Below are 25,721 nucleotides of genomic sequence, written 5' to 3' on the forward strand. Positions count from 1 at the left end.
TTCATGTACTAAGCAAGGAGTTCCTTTGTTTTGAATTTTGCTAATTCAAAACATTTTTCTTGAAATTTCATAAGAGTGACAAATCCTTGCAAAGAAACAATATATGTTATGCATTTGAGTTTAAAAAAAAAACAGAAGTCAGGTGATGTTTTTGGTTATTAATATTAATAGAACATAAGATTAGCTTCAAAAAAAAAAAAAAAAAAAAAAAAAAAAGAACATAAGATTAGCTACTATAGGGGCATTGGATGTGACAAATGTTGTTTGAAAAACTGATGCTATGTTTGAGAGGATGGAACAAGTAAAATAAAGATGTAAAATAATACCATTCATCTTTCTCCTAAAATGGATTGAAGCCTTTGTTTGGATGGGTGTAAAGTTTGAGTGAATGTAAAATAAAGAGTGAAAATTTTTTGAGATTATCAAAATCCCTTGTTTGGTTTGAGGTAAAATATCAAGGACGGTGTAAAATAAATTTATTTTACACCCATTTTAACCTTGTTTTCACTCCATTTTAGGAGGAAAATGAATAGTAAAATTTTCCACCATATTTTACTTTCACCCCTTATTTTACTTCCCCCCTTCCCAAACAAAGCAGAAAATTAGGCTAGAAGGATGTAAAATAAATATTTTCATCCAAACCAAATAAAAAATTTTGAAAATCTCAAGACATTTTCACCTCCTATGTTACATCCACCCATATTTTATACACATCCAAACAAAGCATACGGAAATAACTTCTTCAAGATGGATAAGGATGTCTTAAACAACCATGCACCTCAAAAGCAGGGCAAACATCGTCACAAGCAAGCGGAAGCGATACTTGTTCATCAAGTAGATAGTCTGCTGACTCACGACCTCTATTAATAATTTGCTTCATCTTGAGATCCTAAATATTAATTGTACGCGACAATTCAATACTTGGATAATTTTATTAAAAGAGAGTAAATTGAATGAAAATTTAGGTAAACACAAGCAGAAGCAGAATCAAGGGCCCTCTGTTGCATAATTCAATAGTTCAAAGAGCGATTTGAAAGAGATTTATTGAAATACTTGAGACGCTTTTGTCTATATTTCCATGCAACTTGAATGGTTGACGCTGCACGAGCTCTCCAATAGGGTGATTGGTACCTGTTAAGAAGCAAAACAAAAGCTCTCAGCTAATGAAAAGATCCGAAGGAACTGTAATCTATGGAGCTATATAAGCCACTTCATTTTTGAAGATTAGTAAGCTCAAGAAGACCAATGACGAAGGAAAAAAAGAAGTCCTCAAGTTAATGCTAGAGTTATAATGACAAGGAGCTTTCTTTGTAATTATTATTATTAAAATCCATTTTTTAACAGTTTTCCGATTGTTTTGGTGAGCATATATATACAAGCAGAACAACAAAAAGTACAGAATGGTTTCCTTTCTTATTGGTTATTACTCTTCCTTGTCTCTCTTTTTTTCTTTCTTTCCATCCTCATTTTCTGATTTTTATCTTTTGCTTAAATTCCAGATACTTAATCATTTCAAATGGTTAGCTATCAAATGGACCCCGGAGTATTTGAATTTGAACAGTAATAACCTCATGGCTCCTTGAACACGTGGATTTCGGAAGTTTCTTGCAAAACGCTGGGTGACTTCTTCAAGGTCTGCAGCTCGAAGTGAAAATGCTTCTACATGCGTCAAGCATTTTATTGTCCTGAAGCTACGCAGAGTTCTTTTTCCACCTACAGTAGCAAAAACAATTTTGCAGTTTAGTTTATGGTCAGGATTATTATAGCGTTCAAAAAGTTCTGACTGATAATTTGAAAATGTTTATACGGACTTAGCCAATTAACGCAAGCAGAGAGGAACTGAATTGACAAAACACACACACATATATAGGGTCAGTCTAGTTGATAAGAATAAAAGCTCCTCTTTTTCATCAACCAGGTTATGATTCGCTGGAGAATATTCCAACAGCATTAATACTATGTTTGGGAAGAGGGAGAAAGTAAAATAAGGGTATAAAATGGTAACTATGCTTTCCTTCCAAAATGGAGCGAAAATTAGGTTAGGAAGGTGTAAACTTAGGAATTTTGAAAATTACAAGGCATTTTGACCCTCTATTTTACATCCATTCATATTTTACCTCCATCCAAACAACCCATCAATGTTAAAAGTTACTTCCCCTATCCCAAAAAAGTTGTCATATTTTTTTATTCTACAAATTTAAGAAAATACAATTAATGTAGTGATAATCTATGTGTTCCCTTTTCTACCCTTATTCACATAATAAATTAGTTCCAAATTTGTAAATTTAATTAAATGAGAGTATACATAAAATGTGAATTTATTGAAGGGTAAAAGAGGAAAAAAACTTAAAAAATATACTGTAAATAAAAATGGACAATTATTTTAGGACATCCCAAAATGGAAGTATATTTTGAATGCCTTAGGCATGTAAAAGGAGTGTGAGCTTACCAGAAAAGGAAAAAACATACCTCTGAACTCAAGACACCATGCAAGAAGTTCCTCTCCACAAACATCCCCATCATATAAGGGGGCTTTGCTCCCATCTTCTCCTGTGCTTTCCAATTTCCCACGAACGATAAAAACCATCTTGTCAACCCGACCACCATGATAAAAAATTTCACTTCCTGTGATGTGTATTTCTGGCCTCAGTCTCTCACATACAGAATCAAATACATCATCCTCCACCAGAGAAAAAATCCAAACCTACAAAAATCAAGCATTTTAACTTATAGAAATAACCAGGTAATTGAAAGTTAATGGTTGTGATAGCATTAAATCAATGTTTGATGAATTTGCCTATCTTCCAACTGATAAATGTAAAATTCCATCCAATAATTAATCTCCAAAGAACTTGGATCTACTACCATCATTACTCTATATCTATAAATTATATGTGCAATTAATAAAAAGAGCATGATTGTTCTAAGACATTCAATGGACCAAAAAGGGCATTATAGCATATTGCATAACGGATGCATCCTCATAGTTGACTTTTGAATGCTTCTTTAGACCGCACCCGCGGTTCAAAACTTTTAAAAAGTTGAACCAAAACCAGCTCTTAACATTGGTTCTTCTATAGTTCCGGTTCCACATGGTTTTGAAGCCAACAGTTCAAGTCATGGTTTTAATACGGTTCTGACAATTTGGATTTTTTTTTCAAAGAAAAATGGAAATTTGGTTTTAGGATTACGTCTCCTTTCCAAAAAAATTAATGTGAATTTAAAAAATTATTAATAAACTTTATTAGTTAAAACTTTTAAAATGCTCATACCTATAGAAGGAAAGATTGGTTGTGCAAACAATGGATCTACTTACCTTATTTATATACAATTCTTATTTAATTTCTAAATTATCCATTATAACAGAAAATATTTTTGAATATTTTGGTAAATTAAATAAAAATAAAAATTAACATATAGTAATTTAACCGTTCAATTTGAAGATGAAAATAAAACCTCCCATGCCTCATCAAATATTAAACAACGAAATAAGTTATAAGTTTCACTTTTTTTCAAAATAAAAAAATGTATTGTTAAGTCAAGTGTTTTAGTGGGCAAGGCACGTAGGGGTGAGGGGTTATGCAACCAAAATGTTACGTGGTTAAAAACTTTTCAAACTAAAAATATACTGATTTGAGAAATTTTCAGTTCGAACTGCACTGACCGCCGGTTCCAGATCAATTCAGGAACACTCTTTCACACTAATATGAACCTTAATCAGCCCAATTCAGTTCTCATCATAATTCCGGTTTGGTTCAAGTTTAAATCGAATTAAATGGCCATTTCTATTCTTATACCTGATACAATCCACCTTCACTTACATAAATATGGGATCCACAACGCTTAAACTTAGGTGGATCCTATGTACTTGAGAGTAGGGTCGATGAATGTAAATGAGATAAGCCAACTAGTGAACTATTTGAGTTTGATTTGGAAAAATTTGAAAAGATTCGGCTCGAATTGAGCTCAAGTCTAATTATATTTGGCTCGAAATCTCACTGAGCCTTATCGAAATATTTATAAAGCCTTATTGGCATTGAGCCTTATCGGCGTAAGCAGGTTTTGATTGAACTACACTCGACCGAGCTCGGGCATCCATTAAGCCGAGCTTAAGCTTAAAATTTCCAAGCATGTTGAGCTTCAAGCCGATCAAAAGTCTATCAAGCCAAGCTAAGGTTCCGCCTAACAAGATCAACCTCGGCTTGGTTCATTTACAATACTAGTAAGGCGCAATATTCCTTAACATATTTAGTTCACTCAATAATTCCCTGAATTTTCATTAGGTAAACAAATTCTTAACATTTATACTATAGTGTGGCTGGCAGTAACATGGTTCTAAAAATGAGTAGTTATACCATCTGAACTCAATCCTAATTCACTACAGCTGTGAATATAGTGATTCACACAACGGTACCCTGATTTTTAAAACCAAATTTACTATAATGCCAACCATTATTCTTACATTTTTAGCACGATACACTAACATGCCTAAACCACACTCTTATTGTGATTCCAACCTAAAAGGTGGCGTATGTCCTCATTTTCATTGTACTTGTTTTCAGCAACTAATATAAAGTTCTTTACTTTCTATCAGCTTTTAATTTTCTATTGCCATCTAACTAAAAAGTTGGTTGGTTTGCTGATTTGGATAAACTAATTTTTCAATGGATCCTATGGGCACAAGCTATGGATCAGTAGATATAATTGAGGAGCAATAAATCGAGTCAAACACAAGACTGAAAATGAAAGTACATCGATAAGCTCAGTTATTAAATATCTTACTTTCTTAACAGATTTAAAAAGGTGTCTTCTTATCTTCCGCTGCAAACTGTCAGAGAAATTCTCTAAAATCATTTCTTCATTCACTCCTCTGGTGGCAGCCCAAATATATCGTTCAGCTTCTAGTACTTCGCTGCATGACAGCAACAAAGTTGGATTGAGTAGCAAATAAATGTTACATACACAAAATTGTAAGACTTCTGAATTATGAGAAGTGTTTAATATAAACTCTATCAAAATCAAACTCAAATTTTTCATTATTTTCCAATTATTTTTTTTTTTTTTTTTTTTTTTTTTTTTGGGCACCAGCAATGACATGATTATAAAACTTACTATACATTTGGGGGAAAATTATAATTTTATCCCTCTAGTTCGCCACAAATTATTAGTTTATCCGTGCATTTTTTAAAAAATACACTACAACATCCCCATAGTTTGTCCCGTTACATAATTTTATCCTTCCGTCCATTTTAATCCATTTTTAACATCAAGTCAAAGGAGAGAGAGAGAGAGGCAGTCAGATAAAAGAGAATGAAATTTTCCCCAAAACGCCCTTTAACAGCTATATCATTCAATCGATTCATCCATTACTGACTATGAACATGCCACAAAGTTAAATATACACTTTTGATATCTGAACCCTACCTCTTTCTCTTTCAATTTCAATGGACTCTCTACAGCCTGCTGTTTAACCCCAATTCCAAGCTTTGGATCCTTCTCAGCCACCTCCACATCAAATCCTAGATTTTCAGTATCAAAATCCTCCTCCTCCACCTCCATCAAAAGAACCTCAGTTCCTGATCCCCAAAACCTAGACAAAACCCCAATTCCAAATCCCCCAAATGTATCCGACAATGGACATAATCAGCAAATCATCCAAGAGAACACTGTAACACTCGAAATCCCAAAACCCCTGCTATCTGAAAATGGTCTCACCATTACTAACAGTGGCGACAGCCAATAGGGACTACTTGGGCAGTGTAAATTTAATGTGGAAAAATATTTTCTTCCACTTGATTCACCAATAGGGACACATATATATACACATACAAGATACTATAAACCTATTAGGAATCTAACTCCTAATAGAGTTCTATTTACAACTCCTAATAGAGTTCTATTTACAACTAATCCTTAACACTCCCCCTCAAGTTAGAGCATAGATATTAATCATGCCCAACTTGTTACAAAGATAGTTAACTCGAGGTCCATTTAGAGCTTTTGTAAAGATATCTCCTAACTGTTCACTTGTTTTAACGTGGCCTGTAGAGATAACAGCTTGTTGTATCTTTTCACGAATGAAATGACAATCAATCTCAATATGTTTTGTTCGTTCATGGAATACTGGATTTGATGCAATGTGAAGAGCAGCTTGATTATCACACCATAACTTTGCAGGCAAAGATGACTTGAAGCCAATTTCCTCTAACAACTGACGAATCCAAATTAATTCACAAGCAGATTGTGCCATAGCTCGATATTCTGATTCAACACTTGATCGTGAGACTACATTTTGTTTTTTGCTAATCCACGATATCAGATTTCCACCTACAAAGACACAATATCCTGAAGTTGATCTTCTATCAACCTTCGAACCTGCCCAATCCGCATCTGAAAAACATTCAATGTTCAAATGCCTATGACTACTGTAAAGCAGGCCACGACCTGGATTACCTTTCAAGTAGCACAAAATCTGTCCAAAAGCTTCCCAAATTGATGTACCACATTGCAAAATCTACCAAACCAAGCTCGAGGACTCTGTTTTAGGCCATAAAGAGATTTTCGAAGTTTACACACTTTACCCGACTCCCCCTGAGCAACAAAGCCTGGTGGTTGCTCCATGTAAACTTCCTCCTGAAAATCCCCACGAAGAAAGGCATTCTTAACGTCCAGCTGATGTAAAGGCCAGTCAAAAATAGCTGCTAAAGAAATAAATAAACGAACAGAAGACAATTTGGCGACAAGAGAAAAAGTATCAGAATAATCAAGGCCATAAATCTGAGAATAGCCCTTTGCAACTAATCGAGCTTTGAGACGAGCAACAGTCCCATCAGGATTCACTTTAACGGTGAAAACCCACTTACAACCAATAGCATTCTTACCTGCCGGGAGAGCCACGAGATCCCAAGTCCATTAGTATCTAAGGCAGCCATCTCCTCTTTCATTGCTGCACACCAACCAGGATGGGACAAAGCTTGGACAACAGTTTTAGGGGTAGAGACAGAGTCTAGGTTACTTACAAAACAACGACATGAAGGAGAAAAACGATCATAACTAACAAAAGAAGAAATAGGATAGGTACACTTGCGTTTACCTTTTCGAAGAGCAATGGGAAGGTCAAGGTCTGACTGAGGAGTGGATGGCACAGGCTCAGGTTGAGTGGAGGGAACCGGATCTTCTGCTGAAGCGGTAGATAGGGGAAGTGAGTCAAAAGTTCTTGGTCTCCTGGAATAAATCTGTTCAAAACGAGGCGTACAGATGTTGGTGCAGGGGCAGGAATAGGAGCAGCGGACGCTGGAGTAGGAGCAGGAGCAGGAGTAGGGGAAAGGTTAGGAATAGGAGTAGGAGCAGGAGAGTTATGAACTTGTTGGATAGCATAGACTAAAAGGTCATCATCCTCCCCCTCACTCTTATATATAGAAGATGGAAAAAATGGAGTATTCTCAAAAAATGTGACATCTGCAGAAATAAGATAACGGTCAAGATCGGGAGAAAAACAACGATACCCTTTTTGATGTCAAGAATACCCAAGGAAAACACAACGAAGGGACTTTGGATCTAATTTGGAAACCTGTGGACGAACATCACGAACAAACAAGTACAACCAAAAATACGAGGTTCAATGGGAAATAGAAGTTTAGAAGGAAACAAGACATTACAAGGAATTGCACCATTAAGCACAGAAGAAGGCATGCGATTAATTAAAAAACATGCAGTAGAGACAGCATCAGCCCAGAAATGTTTACGGACCTTCATTTGGAATAGAAGTGCCCTAGCAACCTCAAGAAGATGTCGATTTTTTATTTCTGCAACCCCATTTTGAGAAGGAGTATCAACACAAGATGTTTGATGGAGAATACCATTCTGTGACATATTAGATTGGAAGGAACTAGATAGGTATTCTTTAGCATTATCACTGTGCAATATGTGAACAGAGGTATTAAATTGAGTTTTAATTTCAGCACAAAAGGAACAGAAAATAGAGAATATCTCAGAACGAGTTTTCATTAAAAATAACCAAGTACTACGAGAATAATCATCCACAAAAGTTAAAAAAATACCAAAAGCCAGTTTTAGAAATAATAGGACATGAACCCCAAACATCAGAATGAACTAACTCAAAAGGGGATGAAACCCGTTTATTGATTCGAGGAACTAAAGGTAAACAATGATGTTTGGCAAATTGACAAGATTCACATTCTAAAATTGATAAAGACTGAAACTGCGGACACAACTTCTTTAAAGTAGACAATGAAGGATGACCCAAACGACAATGAACTTCAAGAGGAGATAGAGCACTAGCACCAGCACAAGCCAGAGATAATGAAACGTGTTCATGCAGAAGATAAAGGCCACCAGACTCACGTCCTGTACCAATAATCCGCTTCGTCAAAAGATCCTGAAACACACAATATGTAGGATAAAATTTTACACAACAATTCAGCATACGAGTAATTTTGCTAACAAATAATAGATTAAACGAAAAACGAGGCAAACAAAAAACAGAAGACAATGGAAGAGACGGAATGGGATTGGCGGTGCCAATACACTTGACAGGAGATGTGGACCCATCAACTAGAGTAACATGACGATTAAATTGTCCAGGTTCTTTTAATGAGGATAAGAGACTAGGGTTACCTGTCATGTGATCGGTGCAACCAGAATCAATGACCCACTCTAATGAGGTAGACATAAGACATGAAGGAGGAGTACCTGAGTTGACAGCAGCAGCAATTGAGGAATCAGTAGACTTCGAAGAACGGTATCTAGAGAGCTCAGCATACTCCACATCAGAAATTGTTACATTGTTGTCAGAAGAAGTAACTGCATAATCTTGAGTTGCCATATTTACTCTTGGTGGCTTATTTATCAGTTTCTTGCAATACCGTTTAGTGTGACCAGGTTCATGGCAATAATGGCAGATAAGAATGCTTGCCTCCCGAGTGATTGGTCCATTACTACGGTTATTTCGTCCTCTTCCTCTGTTTCCTGGCTGTCTAGCTACCTGATTACGACTCACAAGGGCACTATTATCAGAAGGGGAAGGCGTATGAGAACCTTCAGTACGTAGCAATCTAGCAAAAGTCTCCTGAAGAGAGGTAACATCACTGCCTGAAAGAACTTGTGATTTGGCAGTTTCAAAAACTGGAGCAAGACCTGCAAGAAATAAGCTGTAAGGGGTTTATCTCGCTGGTCAGCCCAATAAAATCCTTTGCAGACCTCATACATACGAGACAGATTACCTTTTCCCGAGTACAAGAATCCAAGATATTCCATTAATTCTTTAACAAACTCACAATGATTGATTAACCCAACCACTTCACTGTCAATAGAATTGCGGATCAGTAAAAATAACTTAGCATCTTCCCTGAGCCAACGTTGCCTAGTGTCACCAGTTGGTGGATCATCAATTAGAAGATCATCTTTTTCAACACTTCGCAAATAAATTTGAATTGTCTTACTCCAATCTAAATAATTAGTTCCTTTCAATTTATGTTCTGTGATTTTATTCATTGCTGGGATCAATTCAGTAATAGTAGTTTTAGAATATGTAGGTTCAAGATCCATTATTAATAAAAACTAAACACCCTACTAGCAAAAAAGAAATAGACACAAAAAAAGAGTCTTTCAATGAAAACAAAAGTCGAAAGGTAACCTGAAACGCCAAATTGACAGAACTGAGTACGCCCCTACCAAAACGTCGCCGGATCGGAAAAACAACTATCTGAATAGACTGCTGACATAAAAACGAAGCCAGAAAGCAATTTCCGATCGCCGGAAACAGCCGAACGTCCCGCCACACACCGGCGCGTGGTACCATAGCAGAATCTTGTATCGGCGCGTGGGGCCCACGCACAGGGAATCCGGTGACCGGATTTTGAGGGAACACCAGTCGGCAGCTGGTGCACTCCTGAGCGGGCTGTAAGACGAAACAGTGACCCTAGAACAGCACCAACACTGACAGCCACCACGCGCAGGGAATCCGGTGACCGGATTTTGAGGGAACGCCGGAATTTTCTATGCAAATAGCAAAGATCGAGTTTAAAGAGCCATAGGCTCTGATACCATATAAATTTAATGTGAAAAATTATTTTCTTCTATTTGATTCATCAACAGGGACACACATATATATACACATACAAGATACTATAAACCTATTAGGAATCTAACTCCTAATAGAGTTCTATCTACAACTCCTAATAGAGTTCTATTTACAACTAATCCTTAACAAGCGGCAAAGAGGAGACATGGTGTAGGCCACATGTGAACTTATTTTGACTGAAGCAACTTTTTTCAGGCACTAAAATATGGAGAATTCAAAGAGATGAAATTGATTTGTGATAATTAAGCAACACTTCATATCGCTTCAAACCCAGTGTTTCACGAGAGAACAGAACATATAGTCAGGATGTATTGCTACCTCTTTTGTCAATTCAAATGATCAATTGGTAGACATCCTTACTAAATCTCTTAATATTATGCTGATATTAGGTGATATTATTCTGTAACTCGGGGATTCATTTTTCGTATAGGTTTACTCTTTATACTATTTATGCCCTAACAAACTTGAGGAAAGATAAGCCGTTTGCTTTAAACCTCTCTTTCCTTTAAAGTTTCTCTTTTATTTTCACAAGTATCTTATAAGTAATCAAAACCAAAAGAGTTGCTTATCATTAAAATCTTTACTATTTTTCTATACAACCATGTTGTATGGAAGCAAAATGGGATCATTATGTTTTACTAAATATTTATGATGATCAAGGAAATAGGCAGATTTTATTTGGGACATGGAGTGCAAAGAAGGGGATGTGATGAGATAAGTGATGCACCTTCTTAGTTCTTGTGGCAAGCGTCGATGGTTCATCCACTGCTCAAGATCCCGTTGCCTAATTGACATTTCTAACCTCCTGGGAGAGAACAAAAGATAAACAACTCATTTAAGGAAATACTTTCTTCACAAAACCAAAGCAGGATCCATTAGGCTTAGTTGCAAAATTTTCAACACCATCAAAAGTAAACAATATAATTTTAATTTATAAAATTTTCTTCTCAATGTTCTGTGCATGTATATGATGTAACATTATCCAACTTAAGAACTTTAAGCATGGAGTTACATGTCATCACAGTTCACGTCGCACTCACATACAATCTAGATGCACTGCCGCACTCACAAACAATCTAGATGAACTATATAGAGTGCCTATTATTTCCGTTTTACTTAATTACTTCAAACAGCTGAATTATGTGGATGGTGTCCAATTGCAACAGTAAGGCTCTGAAACAACATGGATAACTATAGATACTAAAAGAGATTGAATCTGTTTCTATTAATCAACTTAAGCATATTAGCACTTCCAAAAAAAAAATAAAAAAATAAAAAAATTATACTTCCTCCATCCCATTTTGTTTGTTTGTTATTCCTTTTTTGGATATCCCAAAATTTTGCAAGGTTTCCAAATTTAGATATGTAAATAATTATTTTTCCCACCATAACCTTTATTATTGTTCATAAATGAACGACTTTTATTAATATCTTAATGAGTTAAGGATAAAAAAGGGCAAAATAACTTTTGTTGACTAAATTCTTAATATGCGTGTTTTATCAAACAATGCAAACAAAATGGGATGAAGGAAGTAATAGACTTCTTAGCATGTAATGGAGTTTGACGCATTTTGTTTGTCGTTCTAGACCTTCACTCAAGCAATATTGGATGTAAAAATAGTGATGTCAAAGCATTAGAAATTTGATCCTCATGCTGTTGAACTGAGGTTTAGTTTGCTTAGAACTCAAATTTCAAATGCCTTCATAATGTTGTATAACATCTGAGTTTCTTATCCTAAACAGGAGCTACATGTAACTTTATTATGGCTATTAATGAGGTGACAAATAAAAATGGTTGATAAGCAATCTCATGGAAGATAGTTATCATGATGATCAAATGAAACAATAATAAAATAGTATATTCAGCATCGTCATGGATAACCAAAAACAAAGAAGTTTTCGAGATTTGGAGTTTATAAATTACAGTCCTTGAGTGATACAAGATGGCAATATTAATGTTTAAAGTAAATTTGAAGCACATTATCCTACTATGCATGATAAAACTTATTTAAAGAGGAAATCAAGTCTTTTCAGTTAACCCCAATAATTTTTATCACAAGTTTGGTTTGGTGAAAACATGTTCAAGTATTGTGAACTGGTTGAAGTTAGACTAGTCAATTATTGCATCTTGCCATAAGAGCTACCATTGTGAAATTTGAATTTAGAACTAATGAAATAATTTTTCAAAAACAAAAATAATGAACAATAAATTAAGATCCATCCAGGAAACTTACAGCTTGTATTTATTGTTAAGGGCACTATGCAACTTTGACAATTGGGCCCTAATAATTCATGCTCTTGGAAGAAGACTACTAAGAGGCCATACAAGAATAATAATTTCACCAAAAAATATTTATGAAAAATTTGATGCAATGCATCCTAATCAAGTGGCTTTGGCACAACATTTAACAAGGAAAAACAAAAGGTTTACCTCTGACAAAGAGCCTGGAAGAAGTTCTGCATATTTCCTATGAATTTAGCAAAGAGCAGAAGGCTAAGTCCAATTATACCCATTGTAAAGACAACCTCCCAAACATTATAGCCTGGTGTCTGGTTTCCAGCAAGAGTGCTGATTTGCTGCATAAAATTAGACATGAAATATAATGTCGATAGGAAATGCTCCCTCTGTCCCATGATAATCTAATTTGACTTTGGCAAGGAGATTAAGAAAAGCCTTTTGGATGGAGTGATTTTTGTTGGTTTACAGCTTTCTAACAGCAACCACACAACTGGTTTGTTGATTAGGTGGGTTTATAGTGGGTCGATTTATAAGACTCGTAGACACAGACACAAAGCATGCATGTAAATACCAGTTAGAAACTTTTAATTCTAAACTACTTGTAAAACAAACTTTTACTAGAGATATAACTAAATGGTTTTCAATTAGGCAGAGGTAGCAAGCCAAAGTTCAAAAATAAAAGGAGACAGAATAGCTGAGAAAACATAACACTGATGATTACCTGGAAGCCCCAAAACAGTGAATATAGATATCTAGTGCTAAAGCTGTGTTCAGTGGTTAGGTTGACAGCTTTGGTAAAGATTCCATAACGAAAACCACCTTCTGTAAAACAAGCACTAGCATTCTCGTTATATTTCCAGCCATACCATGTCTGGTCAGAATCAAATTGTCTAATAGCGCTTCCCTTTCCGCAGTCTAAGAAACTCATGCAGTTCTCCTTGACATCAGCATTGTAGCAGGCATTGTGAAGACAATGATTAACCCTCTGATGCAAGAACAAGGAGCAGTTATTTTATTTGAGGACATTTTCCAATAATAATAATAAAAAAAAAAAAAAGTAAAACAAGAAGCATGTACAATGCTGAAGAGAATATATCCAACATAAAATGAATAAACAGTCAAGAATATAATGCTAGGGCGTGCTAGGGATTAATTTTTTCACCTTCAATGAACAGATATCACATCATTTAACCATGTGATGACATGTACTGACAACTTTGAGATGAACAATTTTAAGATATCCAGCTCTGTTACAAGCAAACCAAATCGGACAAGGTGCCACTATACAGAAGGTGAAATAAATAAACCAATATAGATACTTTCACCCAAGTTGAAGAATTTACATTTAGTGATCCAGAGTTCAAAGGAATGCTGCTTTTCAATTTTGAAGCCAAGCTACTGCAATTCAGTAATTTGTTACTGTTAAGGATTAGTTGTAAATAGAGTTCTATTAGGAGTTAGATTCCTAATTAGTTTATGATTTGTATTCCTAAATAGCTAGGTAGCATAGGAATTCCTTATATATGGACCTATGAAATCGATTGATGAGATACAAGAAATACAATTACAATATATTCTCTCAACAGTTACTATTACCATGTTTCATGGTCATAGTTCACCATTTCATTATAGAAACAAATCACAAGGTAATAAAATTGACAAATAGAAGAACAATGCAATATTTTTTTTTTTCAATCTATTGTGACTTCTACAGATTATGAATTTGGAGATTGTATCACTCTATGGCAACAATTTTGTAAATAGTCAGACTATGAAAGTTGATATCCAGCAATTAAAAGATAACATAAAATAGGATTACTCAAAGTACATTGAAGTTTACAAGTATGAGCAGACAAAAATTGAAGGAAAGAAACATTAAAATGAGTCCATATAAAACAGAACATTGAAAGGACTTTTGCCGACCTGTAACCCAGAGAGGTACCAGCCTGACCCAACAACATGGCCTGACAACAGAAAGGGGAGAAGATTTATAGAGAAGTTTGCCCATGCTGTTTCAAATAAGAAGCCCATCCGAGACTTGCCGAGAAAAGGGAAGAACCTAATCAACCTGGGAATGTATTGGATGACAATTGCTGCACACAAGAGATTTTTGGAATAATCTGCTCCAGATGATGCCATTCCCAAGGCTCTTGGTCGGACCAATAATATAATAATCTGCATGTGATTTTTAACAAAATGAAGCATGTATTCTCAAGTGTGCACGTTATATGGGTAGAGTGTAATTATTTGTAAATGAACTCTTAGAACTAGAAAGGTAACGCTAAAAAATAAAAATATTATTTAAATTGAACAAGTAGTTTTAGATTCTTCCAATGCTTCAGCAATATCTAAAAAAGTGACCCTATTTTCCCCATGACAGCCACATCATTAGAAAAAAAAAAAAAAAAAGCGATCAACTGGAGCGATGTCAGGTATGATGTTATCTGTTTTTAAATATGTGATATAGAAACACAGAATCAGGAACATTTGTCTAAATAATATATCGGCCAGAGCACAAGGGTTTCTACATTAGGGTCTCAAGGAAAGGTCAAATGCATAGAGCTGTTCACATTCATAGGAGTGCATTCATGTTTTGAACTTGTGACCTCCAGCTCCAGATAATAACAAAGCAATCTTATCGCTGCACCAAGATCAGACTATAATTTTCTATAATATCAAGGGTCAGCATTTTCTCAATAACTATATATGAAAATATGTAGGCATACAATTATAACTTTTTTATCATAAGTAAACTTTGACCCAAAAGAAAAAAAAAAAAACAACTTACTTGAGGAAGTGGTAATACAACAAAGAAGTCAACAAAAAAATATCCACAGAGATAGTGCAAAGCAATTTTCTTTGGATCATCAATTAATACGACAGCACCAATCATTGTAGGCTTAGGAGCTACATAAGCCAACCTAAACTGCACAAAATTAATGAAATGGATATTGTTAGATTAATCTTATCAGTATAGATATTTTAATCAATGCTGGAATATGAAACAGCTTCAGGCAAAGGCATTTAAATTAGATGATATTAGCACACTGAATATTAGAGACTAAGAGCCACTGGCTTTTATAAATCAATTTCATGTGGTTCAGTGTTATAATATTTAGGCATAATCTTATTGAGCGCATGATCATAGCAAAAACCACGTAAACATAATATATGGTGATACTAGGACAAAACGCAGTGTTTCCACTCCAAACTCTCAGCATTTGGATTGCATTCTTCTTATTCTTTCCTCTTTTCATCCTTGTCCTGTTCCTTTAAATACATAAAGATAAAAGGTTTCCACATCATAAAATGGCTAATGCTATTTTTGAGTTTACACCCACATTTTTGCTATAACTTTGCGTCCTATGTGATAATGCCACATCACAAACTTTTTGACTAAAACCATCACACAATCGCACCAACAAATAATAACCTTTGAGCTACTTATCATAATCATATTCTATACAAGCAAGCATGCACATGAGACCAGAAGCCATCTATTGGTTCGAGTAGCCATTCATGAGCCATGCCACTTAAAGTTTCTTCATCTTAATGTCAATTTGATAACACGAAATGCTTACTTAATGTTTATGTAATTCAATGTGGAAAAAATATGTTTTTTTTTTTTCATCGGTAGGGACATATATATATACATATACAGGATACTATAAACCTATTAAGAATCTAACTCCTAATAGAACTCTATTTACAACTAGTCCTTAACACTCCCCTTCAAGTTGGAGCATAGATGTTAATCATGCCCAACTTGTTACAAAGATAGTTAACCGAGGTCCATTTAGAGCTTTTGTAAAGATATCTCCTAACTGTTCACTTGTTTTAACGTGGCCTGTAGAGATAACACCCTATTGTATATTTTCACGAATGAAATGACACTCAATCTCGATATGTTTTGTTCGTTCATGGAATGCTGGATTTGATGCAATGTGAAGAGCAGCTTGATTATCACACCATAACTTCGCAGGCAAGGACAACTTGAAGCCAATTTCCTCTAACAACTGACGAATCCAAATTAATTCAAAAGCAGATTGTGCCTGATACGGAACCCAAAGGAAATGAATTCCTAGAACCCCTTATCGAGTGGATCGGATCAAAGATCAAGATGAATTCCCCTCTATGGCACCCCACGTTTGTAAGGAAATGGAAACACCAATAATCGAGAAAAAAAGAACAAGATAAACGCCACAATGAGTTGATAAGGCTACCTTAATTCTTGATGCAATTAGAGGATAGCAATTTCTCACAATCACTCTAAGCAAGAACATGCAAAGCATGAACAAATTCTATTTTTGATTCAAATTGTCAATTGGTTCCGCCGTTTACAAAGAAAGCAAAGGTATTTACACTAGAAACTAAGCATAATTGGGCTAACCTATGGAATATAACCCATTAACACAAGGCCCATATCCCTTACACGCTAGCCAAACCAAATAAAGCCTTAAAAGATAAAAACCACGTCCAAGTCAAACCGTGGGCGTGCTACCTAGCACCCCCATGCTACCAAGAGGCAGACTCTAGCATGCCCAAGGCATGCTACTCAGCACGGGCGTGCTGCACCATCAGCACATGCCTCCAACAATGTAAGAAGTATAAGTGTGCCTTCAGGTTCCACGCAACACTTGTCGAACGCAAGATCATGAAGCTCTTGTGTAACTTGGTCTTGTACATATAAGGACATGGCTGCCCCATATTTCTTGACACGGCTCCGTGTAATTGGCCCACTAGGAAGCACCAATGGATTTCCCAAATTGTTCTCCTTGCTCCCTTGAGCTCCGTGGATGAGCGATGGTTGATTTGTATCAGTGCCATAGCTCAATATTCTGATTCAGCACTCGATCGTGAGACTACATTTTGTTTCTTGCTCCTTCACGATATCAAGTTTAACCCACAAAGACACAATATCCTAAAGTTGATCTTCTACCAACCTTCGAACCTGCCCAATCCGCTTCTTAAAAACACTCAATGTCCAAATGCCCATGATTACTGTAAGGGATGCCACAGCCTGGATTAACTTTCAAGTGGCACAAAATCTGTCCTAAAGTTTCCCAATGGATAACAGTAGGAGAAAACATAAACTGGCTTAAAACGCTCACAGAGTAAGCAATATCTGGACGTGTTACCGTAAAATAATTCAGTTTGCCCACCAATCTTCTATACATCTCAGGATCATCACATAGCTCATCACCAATTGAAAGTTACAAATTAGGAGTCATTGGAGCATTGCATGGCTTAGCACCCAACTTTCCAGTTTCCTTCAGTAAGTCAAGGACATATTTCCTTTGAGATAATAAGATGCCTCTCTTACACCTAGAAACTTCAATACCCAAAAAATACTTCAACAATCCTAAGTCTTTTGTCTGGAACTGAAATGACTTGAGTGATGTAATGCCCGCTGAATCACTCCCTGTAATAACAATGTCATCAACATAAACCACAAGTAGAATCAAACCAGTCTTAGTACTTCTAAAAAATACAGAATGATCAGAAGTACTCTTCTGCATGCCAAATTGGTGTACCACATTGCAAAATCTACCAAACCAAGCTCGAGGACTCTGTTTAAGGCCATAAAGAGATTTTCGAAGTTTACACAATTTACCCAACTCCCCCTGAGCAACAAAGCCTGATAGTTGCTCCATGTAAACTTCCTCCTGAAGATCCCCATGAAGAAAGGCATTCTTAACATCCAGCTAATGTAAAGGCATGTCAAAAATAGCTACTAAAGAAATAAACAAACGAACAGAAGACAATTTGGCTACAAGAGAAAAAGCATCAGAGTAATTAAGGCCATCAATCTGAGAATAGCCCTTAGCAACTAATCGAGCCCTGAGACAAGCAACAGACCCATCATGATTCATTTTAACAGTGAAAATCCACTTACAACCAATAGCTTTTTTACCTGCCGAGAGAGACACAAGATCCCAAGTACCATTAGTATCTAAGGCAGCCATCTCCTCTTTCATTGCTGCACACCAACCAGGATGGGACAAAGCTTGGACAACAATTTTAGGCTTAAAGACAGAGTCTAGGTTACTTACAAAACAACGAGATGAAGAAGACAGATGATCATAACTGACATAAACATGACCTTGACGAAGCAAGGTAATTTGTACCATTTAACCGGGCTGATTTGCAATGAAGGGTTCTCATGTGAGGAGATAACCTTAGTAACAATGATTTGTGAGCCATCACCCATTGTTAATACCCAGAAAACACACAAGAATCAGGTCTGAAAATCCGAAAAACAACCAAAATAAGGCAAAAAAGGAAGAACAGCCCAAAATTTTGAAAATCAGACCAGGAAAATAGCTTGATAGAGGCGCAACACCAGGATGAGTATGACGGAGAAAGCTGCTTCTGGAGAGGTGGCCGGAATCGGCATCACACGCTGTCATGCACCGGTGAGTGGTGAAAGTGCCAGAATCTTGAAGTGGCGTGTGGGCCCACGTGCAGCGTCGGATGGCGGCTGGATTCTAGGAATCGGCCAATCAACTGATGCTCTCTCCCCTCAGGAGGGTGGTGTAAGTCACCTCCCTCTCTCCAGTCGTCAGGAAGCTTAGCCTATCCTAGGATTTGTCCCTCTCTACTGTGTTTTTTTCTCTCTCTAGGGTGTGCTGGAAAAAGTCAGCAATCCTCTGATACTATGTTGATTTTGTGAGAAGAGTGGAAAAATCTCATTCAATCTCGTGTAAAAAATAGTTACAATCCTATTTATACATAGGACTAAGGCGATAAGGAAGTACCTAAACTATCCTTTACACTAAAGAATAAACTATCATAATTTGTTGTTACAACTTACAAAATCAAATGTTTAATGGGTTTTAACAGACAAAACTTCAAATGGTAGATTTGGTGATGCAAACAACACAAACGAAACAAGCAAATAAACAAGAGAAGGAAAAAGAATCTCAATACCTGAAGAAGTATGTTCACTAAATATAAGAAATCAGCGATGCTCCTAAGTACCAAAATTGCAGCTGTCATAGACCAGTTAATACCTATGCACTTATCACCCTGCATTCAAAAAGGCAAAATGATATAATTCCAAAAGAAATGGTTTCATGGCTCTCAAATGCAAGCAGTCACACTGCACGGCTGATCAATTTGTATTAGGTGATGGAATTTCAATCAAGTAAATTATGAAATTTCCTTAAACCTCCACCCAAATAAGGCCTAGAAAAATTAAAGAGACTGCCAGTCCTACTAATGAGTTGAACATTTGTCATTTATTATGTTCTTAGTGAGTTGAGCATAAGCGCATAGTTAGGAACCAACTTTATGCAGCTATAATGCTATTCAGTTATGACAATATAAAGAATAACAAATTCTATTAGATCAAATAAGGAGAAATATGTGAACTGCAATACAAGTTAATGAAAGATAAATTCAGAAATTAGAAAAGGATCTTAATAAGGCCTATGGTAGCTCGATCACCATTGAATATGATGTGCTTGAGAATTAAAATATAGCATCTGCATACTGCACTCAATAGGATAAGGGAAAAAATCCCTAATAATGTCATGATTAATAATGAAAATCATATAAAAATGGCAAACACTAACAGTAATCATAACCATTAAGCGAAGTTAATTTAAAATCACTCCCCCACCCCACTCCTCTTCAAGATTTGATTCACTTTTTCTTTCTACTATTTTTTTTCTTTAAATAGTTCAATGCTATTATAGAAAATAACAGTATTGGTTGGATGTACTTCAAAGTAACATATAGTTTGCCTTGAATAAAGATCATCAATATTCATTTAGCATCAGTATCACAGTCTTTTAATCACATTCTTGAAACATTGAAATATATATATTTAATGCAATCTGATATTCAAAGGAAAAGTAATATGAAGCAATCAACCAACACCTAGTAGCTACATCCATTATATGACAGCCCCATTTCTATGAAACATGACCACAAGCACTAAACCATACATAGTCAATGTAGAAATAAATATAATAAATAAATCTGTGGTTTATATTATGGAACCTCTCTAAAGTTTAACTATGGCTATATTCAAGCACATTGAGCCTGTAAAATGTATGCTTAACTGTAGATTCTAGAATGAAAAAACAGATGAAACTAACCTGTTGCACAGATAGCATGAAGAAAAACAATGGATCTATAAAAATTGCCACCAAGCAACTAATAAGGAAAAATTTGTTCCACCATTGGACAATTTTAGTATGTGGATTCATGACTCCAGGAATAGATGATCTCAAAAAAGAAATAGTTCTCCGAGCCCATCCTCTTGCATCCCCAAACAAAGGATTATGGAACTGCAAAGAAGCAAAAGTTTCTAAAACTAAATGAGCATGTTCTTATGTAATCACATAACATTATTAACCTTTCTTAGGACAAAAAGAAAATTGTAAAGGAAGTAGGAAAGGAGAACAAAATTATTACTCAAAGTACTAAAGCATTCTGAAAGAAAGACAGAACAAAAATACAATCATATGAATCAACATAAGCCCATTATTGTGTGCAAATACTAGTTCTTCATATTTGTAGCAGCATAAAAGAGACATAATCCACACATAGCTAGAATGTAAAGAAGCACTTAAACAAATTGAAATAAACTAAAAAAAAAAAAAAGAAAAAAAACGCACAGTAAAAAGCCTCAACCTAAAAATTACATTTCCCCTTGATACTACCACAATTACCAACAACTCATGTATGCCACTAGAAATGAATCTAGAATCATTTTATTCGGAAAGCCAAACTCAGGATACACATCACAGTACAAATAAATAATTACTAGCAATCAACCATTGGGCAATAACATAATGGGTGAGCCGTAAGCATATGATTTGTAATGCGAGATCTCAAGGGTTCATTCCCTTATACTTCTTAGAGTACAATAAGAGAATTTCTAATTACCATTATTTCAATTCTTAGAATGAAATATAATGAGTAATACTCCAATTTAAAACTTCATTTTTTAACCAACTAAAGGAAAAAATGACTACAGTACTCAAATTTGAAGAAACAAAGTGATAGAAAATTACAAATTGTCAGTATTTTTCAATTCTGCAGCTTTATATCCTGATCTTTTTCTCATAGATTTCAGCGATTATTGAATATGAATATTTGATTAAATTAAGGAGAAATACTTGCTAAAGTGCATGTTTCATGGTTAATACTTTGTGAAAGACCAATAATACCTCGATGAAAACTTGAAATGTAGCACTAAAGCTAATTGGAAAGGGGGGAAATAGGAAAGAAAGAAAATAAGTAATGAAAATAACAGTTTTGTCCCTCTTTTTCTTGTGCGGAAAGTGGAAAAATAACTAGGAAAGAAAATAGTAGGGAAAATATCATGTCGATCCCACAATCCACTTACTTCCCTTATTTGAGAAAGTGGGTGGGAAAGTTTTAAAATAAATTATAACCATTCAGAATTTATTTTATTTGAATTTGATGGTGACAAGATAGAAATTATACTATTTACAAAACAACATGCTTCCCGAACATTGTGTAAGTATCCAGTATAACAAGGTTAGAAAGATCAGTCCACCATCTAGGGGAAAAGCTACTTTTTCTTTCATTAAAAGAAGGCATACCTTGGTATCAAATATAGCAAAAGCTCTCTGATGTCTAGCTTTGAAGTTGTAATATGTTGGACATGTAGTGCAGTAAGGATCATTACACATCCCCAATAGTCCAGACCTTAGTAAGTGTTCATTTTCGCCACTGTACTTATCATTAATCCAATAATTTTGATCCGTTCCGTCAAAAGAAAGAAATGTTTCTGCTCTGGATGCTTTTCTGCGCGACACACCATGATTTGGCTGAGAAAGAATTTCAGGTATTCTGCTGACGTAAAGTGAACTACTTTCACTATGCAATCTGTCAGTATAGCCTCCATTCCTGACTTCAGTTTCAGAGAACTCCGTGTAATTCATAGGAATAGAAATTGACACGCTTGGATTCTGGGATAAAGATCTCTGTGACTGATAATTGCTCATTTTCGCCAAAGAAATGTAAGTGTGATTTTATAGCATTGGTATCACATCTTTATCACAACCAGCCATGTCCTAAAGTGAACGCTTAAGAAATAAAATTCAAATTAGATTAACATTAATCCAAACACAACAACAAACCCAAAACTTAGAACAAACAACATGGTAAGCAAGATTCAAAGTCCCAAAAATCAAATCTAGAGTAAGTCACCACATGGAATCTCCAGAATATGCTATTGCAAATTTGAATTGTAGAAGTAGGAATGAGGATTCAATAATTTTAAAATTGGTCATAAGCTACAAATTTAGAGAGTTGACTTATATCTTTTTCAGACTTCCACATAGCAAATAAGAGCAAGCCATGTCCTTCAAGGCTAGGAACCCAACACCATTGAAGCATAGATGGCTTCACAACTCAAAAGACAAAAGTCTCTGCGCAATTCATGATCTATTTCTGATTTATTATGGAACAAAGTCAAACTTCATTTAATCATATATTAGTGAATTTTCAGAAGAGTATAAATAACAAGCAGTTGACTCTTAAGATGAGCTGGTCAACAATGATACTTTTTCTGATTTTGGTACATTAAATATTTTAAATGAAATAAGCTCTCGCGATGGGAATTATGCATACAAATCAAGCAGTCCATTAGCCATAATTTAGATTTTTTTTTTTTTTTTTTTTTTTTTTTTGGTTTGGTGACAAGATGGTAGAAGACTCAATTTTCAAAATTAATGAGATGGTATAAAGACTCAATTTCCTAAATTAAGTGCATCAGCAAAAACTTTATGGAACTCAAAAGCAATTATAGTCCGGCTTCAAGATTAAAACTTTGATCAAAAAGGTGAGAGCAACTTAACAACCAAGCTAATAGACCAATTCCATTATGAAAAAAGTAGTTATTGAAAGTATAGCTAAAAACCGAGCTAACAGACCAATTCCTTAGGGTTCCAATTCCATTACTAGAAAAAATTGTAGAATAACAGACCAACAATGTTAACGATAAAAATCATTTAAGAATGAAAAGTATAGCTATTTCGCAAATGAGAAACAGAATTAAGAAAGCCATCCGGTAAACCCATAGAAAGAAAGAAAGAAAGAAAGAAAACTGCTAACTAGGAAAATATAAGTAGACAAGAACCTGTAACTTAAGACTATGTAGCGTAGCAAGCCAATCTCCATCCAGCAGTCAACGACTTAGATTCTTAAAAAAAATAGCTGGAAGAGAGAACCCGAAGACTACAAGACCGTGCTTCCTGGCAATTGCTGTCAAGGAGACTGACCCATTTGCTCAACTTCATATTTTTGAGAGGTATAAAATAAACTAATATTTTGATAATAACCATTTTTCTACTCTAACAATCATAGTGCTGTGTCAATCAAAAGAAAAGAGAGGAGTATAGTCGCACTTTATAACACGCCTAGCAATCAGCAGGAAAAGAGAGGGAAAGAAAGTCGAGCACTATATATAAAAAGCCTAAAACTGATTTTTTTTTTTTTTTTTTTTTACCACTTTTTGGCTAAACCATAAAAATGGATTAATATGACTTATATCCTGAAATTTAGAGTTTATTACGCTTATACTTTAATTTAAATCTTATTACAATTATGCCCCAAAATGAAAAATTGAGAGTATTTTTCACCTTAAATTAAAATAAGAGCTGATTTGCAATAATAAAAAAAAAAGACACATGAAAGACATAATAGAAAATCCATTTTCTATTTGTAAATAATGAGAAACATCATCGATAACATCATTACATTTTGATTTTGTTGATTGATTCAAATTATAAAGCTAAACATACCAATGTTAAAGCCACTATCCAAACTCAAACTACTTTCTACAAATTACAAAAATAAATTTTGCAGTAATTAATGATGTACTCAAATGATAGACGAGAGTTATTTTAAATTAGATTTTTTTCCCTCTTCAACGTTGTCGTTTCAAGTTTGGGTTTAAGTTCTGGTTAAATTAACCGAAGCTCAGTTATGGGTCCTTGAAAATATATTTTTTATTACAAATCAACCCTTAATTTAATTATGGGGTGTAAATATTCTCAATCTTTCATCTTAGGGTGTGGTTGTCACAAACTTTAAACTAGAGTGTAAGTGCAACAACCTCCAAAATTCAAAATATAAGTATATATTAAGCCCATAAACACAATCCCTATAACTTTGGTTTATTTACACTCATTGTCTCTTAATTATATTCATTATTTCTTAATTGTCCTTATACTTTAATTCCTCACTTAATAATACATCAACTTCTATTAGAGCAACATGAAAGGATTTTTACTAGTTTTTCTGTAAACAGCCGGTAATTTACTGAGGTGGAATTAATTTTTTAGCAACTCATTATTTTAAAAATGCCACATCATATTTTTTTTTAATAATTTTTTATCTCCTGTAATTTTCTCTCTTTTTAAATTAATTATTTTCTCTCCTCTCTCCGCTGTCTCTCGCGCTATCTCCTCGCGGCTTCAACAACTCGATCTCCAATTAATTTCATCTTCTTCGGTGTGCCACAAAGACGGAAACTAGTGAATATCGGCTCCAAATATGTCTATGAGTTCAATTATGTCCTTCGCTTTCACAATCGGCTTTGTACAAATCGAATGAAATATCAAACTACAACTTTTTTTTTCGTATTCTCTAGTGGAAATTAGCGGCTTTCAGTCATCTCCGGCGATTGAGATAGGTATAGAATAATTCCTTTCCTTCTAAATTACAAGTTTAGTAGAACAATATTGAGGATTGATGCCTAAATTGAAATTGCCCAAACTAAGAGAGATGATAGAATGTTCAAACTCCGATTACTGCCAAATTATCTGATATATGCTGAAATTATACCTGTATTTATGATCTATATGATCTTAGCTTCAATTTGACTATAATATTGCTTTGTGAAATTGCTTGATTTGAAAATTCCCAAATTTAGAATTGTTTGGATAACAAGAAATGAAGGAAATGGCTTTAATCATAGCAGTTATCATGTCTGTTGCAACTGTCTTTAAGTGCATCCATGTCCAAAGGATTACTGCAAAGCACCATATGATAGCTAGGATGCTCTTTCCAACTGGTGCAAGCCTGGCTTGAAAAGCACTAACGAGACGGTGCTTGCAAAATCTTTTTTACCTCTTATTCTTGTTTTTGTTGTTATATGTTTTTTTTTTTTTTTTTAATTTTATTGGCCATTCTCTATCGTATTGATTTTGAAACTCAGATTTACTATTTTGCTTGGAGTAATTTTTTTTTTCTGTTTTGATTTTAATTTTTATTTTTGACAGATTATAAAAAAAGGGAGATTCGGATTAAAATTTGTAGGCCCTTCAGACATTTTAGATTTTGGATTACCAATTCTTATATAATCAATAAAAAAAAGGAAAATAAAAGAAAGAA

At 34.9% G+C, this 25,721-nt stretch overlaps 1 protein-coding gene across 4 annotated transcripts; it reads right to left on the reverse strand.

The window, feature by feature from the left end:
• Positions 1-618: 618 nt before the first annotated feature.
• Positions 619-23,768, reverse strand: LOC105637324 (putative cyclic nucleotide-gated ion channel 20, chloroplastic). Of its 4 annotated transcripts, none has more exons than XM_012220760.4 (13): positions 23,464-23,762; positions 21,923-22,396; positions 20,447-20,638; positions 19,272-19,370; positions 15,130-15,267; positions 14,265-14,516; positions 13,063-13,326; positions 12,534-12,679; positions 10,830-10,907; positions 4,783-4,912; positions 2,470-2,704; positions 1,569-1,713; positions 619-1,131 (listed from the first exon to the last, which is right to left on the reverse strand). In XM_012220760.4, the coding sequence occupies exons 2-13, from the start codon at positions 22,325-22,327 to the stop codon at positions 1,011-1,013; spliced, it is 2,205 nt and encodes a 734-aa protein (XP_012076150.1). In that variant the 5' UTR covers positions 22,328-22,396; positions 23,464-23,762; the 3' UTR covers positions 619-1,010. The 4 variants fall into 4 exon arrangements, 3 of the variants coding, with proteins under 3 accessions (XP_012076150.1, XP_012076149.1, XP_037497772.1); XM_012220759.4 differs by having other exon boundaries at positions 21,923-22,408; XM_037641844.2 differs by lacking the exon at positions 10,830-10,907 and having other exon boundaries at positions 21,923-22,408.
• Between the last annotated feature and the right edge of the window lie 1,953 nt (positions 23,769-25,721).

This window comes from Jatropha curcas, chromosome 4, assembly GCF_041381405.1.
Source record: "Jatropha curcas cultivar XTBG-Jc1 chromosome 4, XTBG_Jcur_1.0, whole genome shotgun sequence".
Lineage (NCBI taxonomy): Eukaryota > Viridiplantae > Streptophyta > Magnoliopsida > Malpighiales > Euphorbiaceae > Jatropha > Jatropha curcas.

What these genes read in the sequence shown, in the direction of transcription:
- LOC105637324 (XM_012220760.4), bottom strand. Translation starts at nt 22,327, where the DNA reads ATGAGCAATTATCAGTCACAGAGATCTTTATCCCAGAATCCAAGCGTG. An exon ending in TTGTATTACCACTTCCTCAA is followed by an intron (nt 14,517 to 15,129) that starts GTAAGTTGTTTT and finishes AATCACATGCAG; the next exon opens with ATTATTATATTATTGGTCCG. An exon ending in CGTGTTCAAGGAGCCATGAG is followed by an intron (nt 1,132 to 1,568) that starts GTTATTACTGTT and finishes GCTTCTTAACAG; the next exon opens with GTACCAATCACCCTATTGGA.